General features: G+C 35.8%; 1 protein-coding gene across 7 annotated transcripts in view; it reads right to left on the bottom strand.

Annotated features, from left to right (window-relative positions):
* The window catches only part of AP1S2 (adaptor related protein complex 1 subunit sigma 2), a 32,912-nt gene that overhangs the window by 13,835 nt on the left and 3,765 nt on the right, over window positions 1-15,312 (bottom strand). For 3 of the 7 annotated variants that reach the window (XM_052774092.1, XM_052774089.1, XM_052774090.1), the window contains exons 3-5: window positions 10,056-10,164; window positions 8,978-9,115; window positions 473-567 (exon numbers count right to left, since the gene is read on the bottom strand). In XM_052774092.1, coding sequence (XP_052630052.1) covers window positions 523-567; window positions 8,978-9,115; window positions 10,056-10,164 — 292 coding nt within the window. In that variant the 3' untranslated portion in view covers window positions 473-522. Of the gene's footprint in view, window positions 1-472; window positions 568-8,563; window positions 8,596-8,977; window positions 9,116-10,055; window positions 10,165-15,312 lie in introns of all 7 variants that reach the window. The other 4 variants (XM_052774095.1, XM_052774094.1, XM_052774088.1 and 1 more) reach the window with 2 other exon arrangements.

The following is a 15,312-nucleotide window of genomic DNA, read 5'->3' as shown; positions in this document are numbered from 1 at the left end:
TATATGCAAATAAGCTTTGTTCTGTCATGCAGCATCCGGCACTTGATATACAGTCAATTGCAGCAGCACCCAGTTTTTTTAGGGCCCATTTTCTTTGCACAGCAGGTGTAAACAGCTCATTTTCCAGTAAATATACGTTTACATGGGTTGATTGTAAGTAAACAAAGCCAAACATCTGTTTAGTTATTAGTTTTGGTATCCATTTCTCTAACTTGCATTATCCCACTTAATTATCAACACCAAAGAAAGCCCGTAGAAGTCAGACACTTCAAGTTGATGCGGTTAGTACAAAAAAGGAAAATAAAAAGGAACACTCAAAGCACTCTTCAAAGACCATCATGCAAGTGTTGCAGAAAGTTAAGCCCATCACCCATTTTGTGTTTACCCTTGCAAGGACTTAATTACACGTGCAGCAGTCTTTGCATAGCACCCATTTAATCCATGCCACCAAAATGGTAAACTTGGTAGTTACCAATCATTTAGATGGGGGTCAAACGGGCTAATGCCTTAGATTGCTCTTAATCATAAGATATCCTCAGACAAACCTCCCCAGTCTTCATTCTGGCTCTACAAACACAAAATCAAGCAGCAGTGAAAATGTAATACCAGCTACTTCAAAAAAAAAAAAAACCCACAAAAACAACCCCAACATCCGCCCAATTATTTACAGCTTATTTCCATTTAAAACAAGAGTTAGAAAATATTCTAAACTATATACAAAAGTAAATTCAGTTATTTCACTCAAATGTTTCAGCTATTGTTCTTAAGTTAGTAGGACCTAATAAAATTGTATTAAAAGTCCACTGTTAAGAAAGCAAACAGAAATGCATCAGTAAAACACATCTGTTCAAAGACCTCAAGTAGATGCATTAAAAAACCTCTTAAGTTTTTCATTTCTTAACAAGATAAAGGATATTAGTACCTTAAAAAAATAAGTTTGAGAGCTGTTTAAAAAGCTTCACCTGTGCTTGAAGGAGTATTAATTGAAAGATTTTTTTTTTAAAAGAGAACTTAAGAACAATTTTTCATTATTATAACAGATTGAGAGCATAATAGAATAGGATGCTACCAAATTTACATATATTTAATTCGGTGACTAAGCTTCACACAGTATTATTAGTAACATTGATATTAAAGTAAGGCTTGTTCCATGAAAGGAAATAAGAGTTTCAATCAACTTATCTACCTACCATCCCTGAAGTAATTTAAACAATTTAATTCAAGAGCTATTTAATCATATTTACTATTAAGTCATCATTATTACTTGCTGAGCTGTATGTGATAAACCAGTCATCTTCATGTGGTAATGCTTGGTGCAAAAGTTGAACATTTTCACTTTAAATAATCTGTTAATCAAACATACTTAGATTTCTCAAAGAACTGTGAACAGTAGGTCTTCTCAAACTTTTTTTTTTTGCCTTTTTAAAACCAAATTCTCAGCATAAGATTTTAAAATAGATACACTTTTAATGCATCTTGATATCCAGCACCAGAACTACTACTGTTGCTAGACAGCTTGGCAACAAAAAACATAGCTTCTCACTTAAAAATAATAAATAAAAGCTCCAAAACACATACCAGCAATGTTCCTGACATCTGTACAACACACAGATAAGACCACAAAGAAATGAGAATCTAAAAACCCAACACAATCGGATGTCTCCTGGGGGCGTTCATATTCTTTTCACCTACTATTCTGTGGCACTCTAAAACCATCTTCACAGGTAGTGAGAATTTTAGGAAAGGGTAGTAGCACTGCAACATGACACATCATCTCAGACAACTGTCAGACACCAGAGTAAAAATGGAATTTTCTCCTCACTACCTCAAGGTCCAAACATTAACATTGCTCTTTTCAGCATTCTGCCAGATTCAGGGAACACATTCTATTAAAATGCAGAGTAATGTGCTCATTCAGAAACAGCATCTAATTTTGAAGATAAGATTCTCCTTACTGTCAAGCAGTCCTCTGCAATTGTTCGTTGAATTTACTATGTTTATTGACCAAAAGCATGCAACTAAGCTTCTGAAAACAGCTATGGCATATGCAGCAGTGCTAAGATTTTCATTGTATCACCCTGACACAGTGCTTCCACAGACAGCAACAGAATATCTCTGGAGAAAAATCTATCAGTTTGGTGTACAGATAATAAATATACCCTTAATAGAATTAGAATCTATGAGGAGTGCAGTGTACTGTTAATATACCCTCAACAGTTCTACAAGAATTGCTTATATCAATGAATGATCAACTTCGTAGGTAGTTTTGTGAAGTGGATGTTGTTGGATCAGTATTGGAATTCACATCAGAGAGGGTACTGAATAGTTACCAGACAGCAAGGACTTCACTTACACTAGTTTGTCTTACTTATAATTGAAACTTCCTAGTGTTTTGATTTGCAAAGCTGACTGAATGATACTTATATGGAAGACTCCTTCCTCACAACTTGAGTCTTAACTTCTCATCAGCATTTTGATTTCTTTAATAGAATAAGACTACTCACATCTTACATGCATACACACTAAACAAAACAGGAAAAAAGGAGAATATTATAGAGACAGATTTACTAAAATGGTATTTTAAAGGTCTGAACAAGAGCTCCTCAGGTGAGAAGTGGACTGCTTTATCATTTTCAATTCATAAAGCCAAGGACAGATTAAGATTTGACAACATGTTTCTGGAAAGACAACTGGATTTCTGAAGCATTTAGAAATCACAGCCCACAAATCTGTAAGTCCTAAGCATCATGGCACATCCAGAAAAGCAAGAAGCTTCACAAGGAACATTAAAATGCTGAACTGCGTTTTTCCAAAAATAATCAGAAGACTCACATACAGACCAGTAAAATACTTAAGTTACCAGAAAATAAGCAGTGTGAGAATGGGAAGGGCATGAAGTATGGCATGGTAACTTCTTGGATGCTCAATGCCACTTTTTCAAGACGACATTTAAATCTGAAAAGGTTAACTTCCCCTCCCCCATTCCTACTTGGGAATAAAACAGAGATGCAGGTTCTACTATTAATTTTCTGGACCAATTCCTAGTACTTTAAACAGAAGCATATGATTTGGTACATATTTGCAGGAAAGCCTACTCCACTGTAGGAGGAGTTCAAGGAGGACAGTTCAAAAGTATCTATTAAAAATATGGAAACAGCTTTGATATCAAGGGTTACAGATCTGTCTGCTACTATTAAATTTACAACTAGTTGTCTTTAGAGGTTTGTTCCAAAGAAGTGATGTACCTATGATTACTGATTACATGTATTCTTACAGTTCATTCCATCTAAAGTCCAGCTGAATTTATATTAGGTATTTATGAAGCTATGGTGACTTAGAAAACTGTTGGCAGGTTTTATCAGCAATTTTATAAACTCAATAGTCTATAGTACAGTCAATGACAAGCAAGATAGCCATAAACATATATATGAGGTCAGAAATGCAGTTCTATATAGATTTTAATTTACTTTTTACTTGAAGAGAATGCTACAAAGAGCAATTAACACAAAACATACACAAAGAATAGATGATAGCATGACAAGGCTTGGAACTTCAACTGACACATTTGGAAACACCATGCTCCCACAGTTCCACACAATCAAACACTTTGTAACTTTATCTCCTCACTCTCCATCCTGTGATCACTGAATTGAAGCAGCAGAGTAGTTTTTATGAGAAGAATAACCTATATCGAAACTGAACAACAAATTAACAAATTTTCCTAAGAAGAGATGCAAGTAAATTTTTCCAAAGTGAAGCATATTATATATACAATGTTATAGAGCACCACTGTAGTCAAGCACATATACAAGGCCTACTTCATTCAAAAAATAACCATCTGTTCAACTGATGTGGGAAAATGAACACAAAAGCAACTGACCTCTTCACTTAAGCACAATATGCTTTATCTTGGTTTTGAGTAATATGTTTCATGACAAACTATGGCAGTCTTTAAGAATAAGCAATTTGACTTTTTATTCCCAAGACTGGAGGTAAAAAAAACAATCTCTCACACTCAAAGTATCTTACAAAAAGCCTTTTCCACACGCATGCATTCTCACCTACTACTTAAAAAGCACCTACATTCTGAACAGCACAATTAAGAAAGCATGCAATACCTCAAAGAGTAATTAAATTGAATGCACATTCCCAAACTGGACTTATTTATACTGCTTATGTATAGATTTTACCTATCATATAAAACCAGAAATAGTTTCATTCCAGGTTCTTAAGTAACATCTAGAACCAATACCATAAACAAGCTCACTTTATTTGTGATCAAAGTATCAGAGTCAATACCTTCAATATAAATGGGCAAGGCATACACTTCATACTTAAACCAAAAGATCAAACAAGCTAACTGCATTATAACCTCTTTCCTGCTACATATCCAACATATTTCAGGGACTGGAGTCTGAAACGCATTTTACAAAAGTGTCAGCTACCAAAACACTACCACAACTTACTGTATCTTCTACAAGTTGGGAGGGATTCCAATCCACAAAGATCACAGCTATTTCCTAACTCTTAAATAATGAACTAACAACATATTCCTTTCTCATTCATGGTAACTCTCATAGCTCCCCATACATATCTTCTAAAATGTAATTACAGATCATTATCTGTGCCTAAGATGAAGAACATACATGTCTTAAGAACTGCAGTCTTAAACTGACCAACCAAGCTGACTACCTGAAACCGAGCCAGAAGTTACACATGAAGAACAGACAGCAGTGAAGGCAGTCAGATCTCCATTACAATAAAGATTTCATTATTCATTCTTGTTTCACGTTGAGAAGAATACAGGTATAGCCAAGGCAAATAATGTCACTGCCAACTTCAGAAGGCAGTCTATTTCAGTAGTTTACATTTAAGAGCTAACAAGTGAAAACTGAATTAGTTGCATTAATTACGCTAAGTTCCTCAGGAGACTAGAACGAAACAGGTGCTTACAAAGGCTGTTTCCTAAACCAGACAACAACCCTTATATTCCCACCCACTCCAGGCTTAAGTATCAGGTATTTTCTTTTGTCATTGCTAATGCTAACACTGCTTTATTTTGCCATATCTCAAGGACAACCTAATACCATCTTGACACTATTATGCATCCCTTCAAACCTACAGCTTCCAATTAGCACATTTCATCTCCATGAAGAAAATTTTCATGGCATACACAGGAAACTCACCAAGTTTTAATTTCCAAAGATGCTCATTCTAAAACTAAAAGGTTAAATCTACATAGCAACCCTAAGCATCTAGTGCACATCAGCTGACACTAACAATTTAAGCACCCTTCTGGATATAGGACAAAGTGAGGGCTTGAGATAGCAAGGGAAATAAGGTGAACTGATAGCATATCTATTATTCTTCATGTGGAAGGACTAGTAAATACAACCTGAGGCCAAACTGCAAGAGCCTAAGAAAAAACATTCACATAGCTTTTAGATTTTTGATCATTACTAAAATAGTGATGGAAACAAACAAGTGTGATTTGCTAATAGATCCACTGGCCTTTTTATTGAGATACCACTTAAAAAAAAATATTTTTTTTTTTTTTTAAGTATTTTAGATGCTCTGCAATCAACTATTAAAAGAATACATACACACCCAGAAAAGAATAGTGGTGAACAAAATGGGGATAATTTCCAAAATACTTATATAAAAATTATGTAGAATGAATAACAAAAGGAATTTTCACGCAAAGCCAATGTTTAATGAAGATGAGCAAAGTCTGTATAGATTTGCTTGGTTTAGATATTAGAATTATTAACTCCTTGATTTTAGTGTTTCAGCACAGTAAATGACCATGAAATTCCAAGCACCATACTGAATTACTTGGACCATCAAATAAAAACACAGCAGTTAAGACTTAAGTGAAAAAAAAATCAGATCCTCTCTTTTGCACAGAACATTTTCTTGCTAGGTTCATGCATTAAAAAATTTAAGTACTATGAAATCATGCACAGGATTATCTTTTAGCTGTTCCACACACCACATGTATACAAGTCATGCAACAACATAATGCATCTGCCAATTTTCTTCTCTCAGCATAATTAAGTTGTTCACACAAGAAAAAAAAAACACCTTTTCAGAAATGCATGCCTTTGTAATCACTAGTTAAGTATTTAAAATTTCTATAGCAAACAAGATCTAAAATTATCAAACAAGACATAACAGCATTCTTTTGAACAGAAATATTTCTAGCAATAGATTTACAAGGAAGCATGGAAGCACTGGAATAATTAGTTTTTACTACCATTCATATGGATAACATAGCTAATATTGACAACTGACTATTGGTAAGTTAAAGTGGTAATAAATGGGGGGTAAGGGAATGAATATTTGAGCTGAGCACATTATTGAAGAGCTAACAAGAAAATGAAGCTGGAAAAGGCTTCAAGGGTTAGGAGGTTTCAGGCACTCTAGCAGTTAGTAAGGGGACAGCACAGCAAGATCTTAATGACAAACTGAAGCAGGTGCTCAGAAACAGAAGTACATCCTGGAAAACTGCCACAGAAAATACAAGGCAAGGCTATTAAGAACTAATTCAATATTCAACAATCTATCCCTCTGCATATTTTTTTAACATCATGCAAATAGCCACTTAATGTATTTGTAATGATTTTCCTTTGTATAAGTATTCTGTACAGCTTTTAATCTTTAAGGTGCTTCATACATTAATGTATGTAGCATTACTAATTAATAATGTTGTATATTCAACACTGATTAGTAATTTTTAAATTAGGCAATATAAGTATTCAGGGCCAAATAAAAGTCCTTTTGCTGCATATAATTAGAATCTGACATGGTCAAAAACAGACACACAACCACCCTGCTAGAAATGGTTTGCATTTGGAATCAAACCACATTTCATTCCAGTAGCTTTGAAGTATTCTAGGAAGCAAAAATTAACTGAAAGTACCAAAGAGTCTTCAGTTGTGACAAACTATTATTTTAACAACCCTCTTCACACTCAGCGTGCACATAGCAGCGGTTGATACAAAAAACAAACCTCTGCAGAAAGAGTCCAACTTTATTGGAAGCTCTGTTTAAATACAAAGTCAGACTTTACGGGTTTTATAAACTAAAACACAGATATATGGAGTAGTTTCATACTTGATCAACAGTCAATATAATACAACTAAGAATGAAAAACAAAAATAAAACATAAGACTAAAGTGGTGCTCTGATAAACTGTTACATTCCAATTTAATCAGAAAAGATTTAATAAACTTTAACAGAACAGAAGATCTCAGAGATAGGGAAAGGAAGGGTAATCAGAGTAAAGCTATCAGGGCAAGGGAAAAGTCTCCCATTGAAAAAGTGATACGTCCTTTTGCGTAAGATTTTTAACTTGAAATTATATTAAGTGTAAAAAGACAATGCTCATTGCTTGGATAGAAAAATCAGTAATTAATTCCTAGAGGTAGAATGCATTTTTGCTATAGAAGAGCCCTAAGAAAATGATGAAAATAAAATTCAAAAACAGTGAGAATGAGAAAAAAATACAGTAATTCTATTTTACATAGCATTAACTCTGCATCTACAGGAAACAGACTGGAATGGATAACTAATCTGTTGTATCTGTTTTAATATAAAGAAGAGCAAAGAATTTTAAGAGAGTAAGGGGATTATTTCCCCCCCGCCCTTTGTAAACTGCAACAGGACTTCTGGTTAAGATTAATTCCTTCTAAGAGTAAAGAAGGGCTCAACAAAAACTGCATCAGAACACAAGCAGTAAACAAGTGCATGTATTTCCTTCCTAGAAAAATAGGGTGGCAAATCTGTGTGTAATGGCTGACCTTTTCCATAACACTAACTAGCTGTTGACAGACAAGAACTTTAGTGTGCTGTGGATTTGCTTGTACTCTGAAAGGATTACAAACACAGCTACAAGGGTAAAGGACATTATGTGTTTCCCCATCCTATTAATACCACGTTCAACAAAAAAGAGTACCAAGTGGAACACAGAATGGTTATATGAGAATTAAGCAATTAACTGGCAGGACAAAATAACAAATTGAAGGTTCACACGAGGGGGAAAAAAAAAAAAAACAGAGGGGCTTACATTTATATAGAATCTTACCTGTGAACCTGAGTACATTTAAAAAAATTAAGGTTCATCGCCCCTGTTAAACCACGTTCCACTGACTTGCACACAACACTGATGATTCCCCCCCAGCACACCAGAATTCTGTGACTTCCATTTAGACATTCAAGGACCTTAACACTGACCTCAAGACTACAGCAATTCAGTAAAACAAAACAAAAAACCAGCATAGGATGGAGAAACATGGGGAAATGACACCAAGTTTTTCTATACCATTGGACTCCTTCCCTTCAAAAGTTTTCCAAAGAAAAATGGTAGAGATGCAATCTATCTGTCTTCGAAGTTAGTAATGAACAAAAAAAGCATTCAAAGTGAAAAAACAAATGTTCTTATACTTCATTTTGTTATGTTTCTATGGCACTACTATTACTGCTTTATCAACTGAAAAGACAGAAATGTTCCAGAGTAAGCAACCTATAGCAGAAAGGCAGGTCTTTAGAATAAGAACTATACCTGAATGAGTCTCAAAGAAGAGAGTCTAGCTTCTGGATTTCAGCAATGAAACAGTAAAGAAGTGAACATGCATCAGGTATGACAAAAAACTAATGGTTGATTAATAAAAAGAAGAAATGAAAGACAAACAAAACTAAGTTAAAGCAGCATGAACTACCATTATCTAGGTATACACATAAAACAGCCACTTGCATTTCTAGCAAAACAAAAATCACAGTAGGTTACAGCATAAACATGCCAAACAGAACAAAAAGAACAGGTAACATCACCATATAGCACAATTAGGACAACTAACTAGAAACTACATGCTAAGCATGCTAAAAAGCACTTTCTACAAGCTTGGAGAAACAGGAGCTTTTTCAAATCACAGCCTACCATGCTGATACTTTGGCCAGAGAATCTGAATTTGCTTACCTCCTGTAAGAGATCTGCCTGTTCAATGGCTTTGAGAACATTTTTCTTGGAAGTCTCTTGAACTTCCCCTCCTAAAAGGAACTCATCCAGAATGAAATAGGCTTTTTCAAAATTGAAGATGATATCAAGTTCACATACCTAAAAAAAAAAACACCATCAAGCATTATTGCAGAGTGGGAGGATACTATCTATTGAGGTATATCCTCTCACAAAACTTAACTTGTTCAGAGCTTCACCAAACTTCATCAAATCAAGATGTTAGCCTCAGGCTATAACCTTTTAAGAAATGGGGCAACAACAAGAAAAAAAAAAATCAAGTCCTTTGAGAAAAAAAATGAATGGAAAAAATCTTTTTTTGCTTGAGTTGAAAACAGTTACAGCAACCTCTTTGAAAAATGTTTTCATATTTAAAAAGGGTTCAATTCACTACCATCAGTATGACATGGTTCTTCATGAAGCACAAGAATATCCTTATAAAAGCTCTCTTCTTGCCTGCAGTATCCAAAGGCAGATCATGCAATCTTAACAGAAAAATGTGAAAACACAATCTCAAATTTCTTATTCATCCTGTGCATTTCCTAGTCAGAAGGACGAGCAGCAGTTTTCCTAAGAGTGCTAATGTACATTACTACAGTTTGCGTTTGCTACCTGAGTAAGCAGATGTCTGTCTTTTCTTTCCTTACCGCTCCTGCTAGTTCACAACCAACTGCCTCCTTTGGAAGCAGATGCAAGAAGTGCTCACACAATAGAGCAGTGCCAGGGAGAAGAAAAGCTGGGTGCCTAGACAGAAAGCTAAGGATGAGATTTTATCTGACCAAGCGAGACTACTATGAAATGAAACAAATACAGGCAATTAACACCAGAATACTAACAGTTGTTCTCCCAAATGAATAATTTTTTAACAGTTATATAGGCAACCATCAGTTTAGTTTGGCTAAGCAAGCAACATAAAATGTCTTAGATGCACCTTTTCAACAGCTAATTGATGGTGTTTTTTTAAAGTGCTGTGGGCATTAAAACAAAATGACATAATGTAAAGAGACTATGAATCTATAAAAAATAAAAAGAAATTACTTACACTGCCAAAATACTTGTCAAGAAGTTCTACATAGCGATGAATTATTTCCAGAGTTATTAGTTCATTGTCCTGATCTTCAATAGCACAGCAGAAATAGAGGCTTGCGTATCTGTAATAACAAAATAATCCTGATGTTAGCATAAGGACATGAGCAAAATGAATGCACTTGAGATGTATTACGTTCTCAGTAGTCCTTCATATGCAAGTTTAGCATACTATTACTCTAAATCAACAGCCATGCAAGTTCTACCAAAGAATGGCTGAAAAACCAGCAGACATACACATGTACAAAAGGGATCTGCCTCGAGTCAAGCAGGACTTCAGTCTTTACCATCCTTTAGCTGACAGAATTAAATTAGCCTAAGAGGTGGCTGGAAAAGGAAATGTATTTCACTGTTTAGCTTCCTGGCAGAGTTCTGGGGCAAGGTATTTTCTCTACTATCTGTAACATGCAGACACTACTATACTAATCAACACATTCAATCTTAAATTTTTATCAAACAAGCTACACACAGTGATACTAAAAACTATAGAAAATGCCTTGGGAAAGATAAATTGAATTAGCAATGAGGATTTGGCCTTTATAGTGAATTTAACAAATGCCCCCCAAACTCCAAAACTAACACTAACATCATATAACCCAACTGCTATTAAGTCAGCAACTCAATCACTACCAACTGTCCCGGTATTAGACTAATGAGAGACCATCAGCTAGTTTCTAGCAATCCACTTCCACCTTGGAAGACAGGGAATTCTTTACTTCAGATATGATCTTGAGTTCCACTTTAACAGAAAGACCATCCAATTCTACTGTGACCTACCATACACTTGTTAAAGTCACATTTAAAAAAGCTAATGCAAAAACAAAACAGGAATGAAAGCTAAAAAACCCATTTAGTCTTTTCTAAAGTGCCAAAACCATATGCCATACAGACACACATGGCACATATAAGATTTCAAGTAACACCTGTTGTAACTGTTAATTTACATGAACCAGAAACAGCTTTTGTTTGCCTGTTTAGAGAGGACAACTGGCCACATTAAGCACTCTGAGTAGCCAGCCCTATTGAAAAACAAGTCATTCAGATATGAATGCCAAGTTTAAGATGCATATTTGTTTCCCATGCAGAGAAACACATACATCTTTTAAACATTACGCATATTTTATCAGCTAGGACTTTGTAAGCCCACAAAGAATCTGTCAAGGTTTTTGGCTCTAAGTCCTGCAAAAAAAATGCTGCATTTCTTAGTATGTTCAAATTTGTCTCCCAGCCACTCACCTAGCATCATTCATGACCTGAAAGTCCCCCCACTCTGCTCTAGCTGGGTCAAATTCCTATGGCTTCATCATGAACAACTAATCAGAGTAACTCTTGAGTAAAAGTTTTAAACTAATATAAAAAAATTACTGCCTACAGCTTCTTTCCATCCTACCACAAAACATGACGGGAAACAGAGGAAGACACCTCCATTGAAGCACTTAAAACTTTAATTCCCTTGCTCTTTCATCTCTTCACCATGGTGACTTCTCAGCTCATCAGAAGTCCTATCTGAGCATGGTTCTTTTGATTTTACACTGTTGTGCTTGTGCCTCACTAATTTTTCAAGGACATTTACAGTCCTTGTAGTAGCTTGCAAGATTCAATCTGTATAAGGCATCTTTTAGACAAAGCTATTTTTAAAAGTATTGGGAAGTGATACTATAAAGAAAAATCATTCCTACTGAGGAATTTATAAGTCAAACTCCATATTATTGTATTTCATTGCAGGAGAAAAAGAGCTTTGGCACATTAGTTGACATTTACACTAATTACCAGCACTCAGGCCAAATCCATCTAAACAAAGCTTTCTTCATATTCAGATGAGCAGCACTGATTATACTGAAGTGTAGTTAAACTGTTCCCTTACAGTGCTGAAACCCAAGTTGAATCACATACCAGCAGACCTCATCAAATCAAATTTGACTCAAATATTTGAAATTTATCCACATGGGACAGTCCTTTTGTGCTTCCCTATTACTTAAGAGTCTCTTTTGATGCACAGAACTATTTTATGCAAATACCCACAAACCGGGGGGGTGGGGCAGAACTACCTAACAAAGTATTTTCCCAGAAAGTGGTCTGCTCTGTGTCCTCATTTAAAAGAAAATATAACATACTTTTGTAATACTTTATTTGGCAGCTAGTGAGTAGACTACACATTCAAGCTCTGCCAACTGCAGTTTTGGAGAAAGAATACAGAGAAACAAAAACTACTCAGTGGGCATCTTGACACAAAATGGAGGCCTGGGTATCTATCATTATATGCAGAGAATATTTTTCAAAGTATTTTTTTAAGTAGCAACTGTGACTAATGGATTACTACTCAGCAAAAGAAAACAAATGCAGATTCAATAAGCCTACACGGCAAATAGTGGAAGAGTATAAACAAGTCAGCCAGCATTGCAAAGGGCATGAGCATACTACAAAGGTATACCTTTCTTCAGACACAAATTCTCAAAGGCAATAGTTTATTGTATTTTTTTTTCTCTGCAGGCCAGGGCTCCAGAAAAAAGCATCTACATATAGTCTACAGCAGATAAACTACAGGTTTTGCCAAGTGTAGAAGCTTACATGGAGACTGTCCATACAAAGACAAGTAGATTACTGTACTCGGGCTGAAAAAGATTTCTGCTCTGCAAAAGCGTTGTTTCTTCCTAATGAGCCTGACAGAACCCTGTCTTTCATATGCATCCAATGAAAAGGCAAATCCTGACAGTAAAGTATGCCACATCACACAACAGCAAATGTAGTGCAGTCTGTAAGAAACATTCTGCCCTTTTTACTCCTATTGCAATTGTGGTGTTTTGGTTTTTTTTTTCTCAGCAGGTATTATTAGCAGAATCTTCAGACCCAACTCAGCTGCTTACACTCACTTAGGGAAATATTTTACAATAAACATCCTCCGCTTGTCAGAAAGGGGACCAAGCACAGAGACACCAAAATCAGTTTGGAAAAAGTCACCTAAAAACATAGAATGAAAGAACAGAAAGGAAACACAAGAGATATAAATACTTACACAAATTCCTGCTTTCAGATAGATGGCCTTAGGGGTTTTTGCGCTAGCAAACAAATTCATGAACCTCCCCCTCAATAATTGCACCAGTTCAGTAGTGGGAAGCCTCACAAATTGTCAGGCAATGCTTCAGCAGAGTTCTCCGCTACTACTCTGCTCGCAACCAGGTTCAGTAACTCTGCTGGGAGATCAGGTCACTGTGGACAGAGCATAAACTTGCAAATCCTATCAGTTCAGTGGTGTTCTCCTACTAGGTGAGAGAACACCTGCTTGAAGTCATCCCTGAAAGTTTGTCACCAGGTAAAGCTGCAAGCAAGCCATAAGTCTGTCAGCATCTAAGTCACTTTGCATGTAGATCCTAATTACAGACATTTAAAGCTTACAGAGCTCAGCAGGAGCAGAGCTGAACTGCCACTGACAACTCAGCTGCCTTTAAGAGGCAGACAGGTGCTTAAGGGAGCCCAAGAATCTGTGGTTTGGTGAGAGCTGACCCAGTGAAAACTGGGACCACTAAAAAGTTGTGCTTGGCAAAAGATTTTTTTCTCCTCCAAAAAACTTACACATTTCTTTAATAAAACAAGAAGTTCTGAGACTCTGGGACAGATAGATTAGTCACTACAGAATTCAACAACAATAACACTACCAAAGTTAAGCATTTCTTTTACAGTTTCTCATTTCAGCAAAGTTACACCCTCCCAGTAGTTTTAGAAATTAACAAAAGCTTGGTACTGGTAATCCTCTAAGAAAAAGCTGCTGCTTCCTGATGCTGAAGTCCTCCTGTGCCACATGACCTAGAATGCTGTACAAAGAGGACCCCATCAAGTTAAAATAATCAAACCCAAGTACCTAATTCACTATAATCATTGCATTCAGTCAGTTTTACAGAGCCACCTAATTAACACCACAGTAACATGTTTAACAGATAGGACTGCCAGCTAAGATGTACATAAAGATAGGGATCATGTCAACCGCTCGGCACACACCACTAGCCACAAGACTGCACCTTAGGTTCACAATACTTGGAGCTGAGGCACACTACTTGCAGAATGGGCTCTTTCATTGTTTCTTTCAGTGGGGAAGGGTAAAAAGTTGTAAAACTTATTTTTCCATAAATCTTTAACATGACCTAAGATTATGGTTATTTAATGTTACAGTGAAAGACGACTGCCACAACATTAAGGGCAGCACAAGTTACAACCGTTTTGTAACTTCATACTGCAAACTGACACATAAAAGCAAAGCCACAATCCTTAATCAAGTTACCAATCAACAATAACAAGTCCCACGATCTCAGTAAACCAAGTGCTAACAAAGTAAAATTTACATAGAAATTGGTTATTCTGCAATTTCTGAATTTGACTGCAATATAACTCATACTGCCAGAAGCTAAAATAGTAACAGCTGAGATCTTCAAAGAAAAAAAAAATCACATCCAATCATAAGTTCCTTTTTTTTAGTAAAACTAGGAATTTTAACATTTAACACATTTCTCTGCCACAAGGGGAAAGCTGTATGAACTTCTGCCCTGTATGCTCCAATACCACTACAGTTAGTTTTTAAAACAACAAAACGTGAAAAGTGATCATTAACTGTGTTTGCTAAGTTTGAGCTGTGTGCAGATGAATCCCTATTTTCTTAAAGTGCAACTGTTGTTGGCTTCCAATATTTGAATTTTTTTCTTTCCAGCAAGTCACTTCAAACCTCTATTTGTCTCTTGAAGTTAAAAGCTCACATCCTTTTTCAATCTTCTGGTGTCTACCAGTCTGAAAAACTGTCTTCCAAATGAGCTACAGAACACATGCATCCCAATTCATGAACCATGTCAAAAGCAGGGCACCTTTCCATCTGTGTTGTGTAGCACTAAAAAAATTAAGGCCGCAACAACTGACCCTATTTTGCAACCATTATCAATGCTACATGTATGAAACCAAGGAAAATAAAAGTTAGTCACACACATTCAGATAGATTTTAAAACACTTAGTTCTATTTTCTTGAAGTTTCATTCAGAAAGCATCCTATAAGGATGAAATGCTACAGAGCTAAGGAGGCTAATCAAAATAGTCCAGCTTTCTTGATAAATGTTAAGTATCAGAAACAGCAAAAGCTACTGGCTTGCCAATTTTGCATTTGAGTTCATTCTGTTCTTACAAAAAGGTACATCAATGAGACCCTCGAGTATACTTCTCATAATGCCAACTGTTCT

The sequence above is a fragment of the Harpia harpyja genome, chromosome 22, assembly GCF_026419915.1.
Source record: "Harpia harpyja isolate bHarHar1 chromosome 22, bHarHar1 primary haplotype, whole genome shotgun sequence".
Lineage (NCBI taxonomy): Eukaryota > Metazoa > Chordata > Aves > Accipitriformes > Accipitridae > Harpia > Harpia harpyja.
This window is presented reverse-complemented; position numbering and strand designations above follow the sequence as displayed.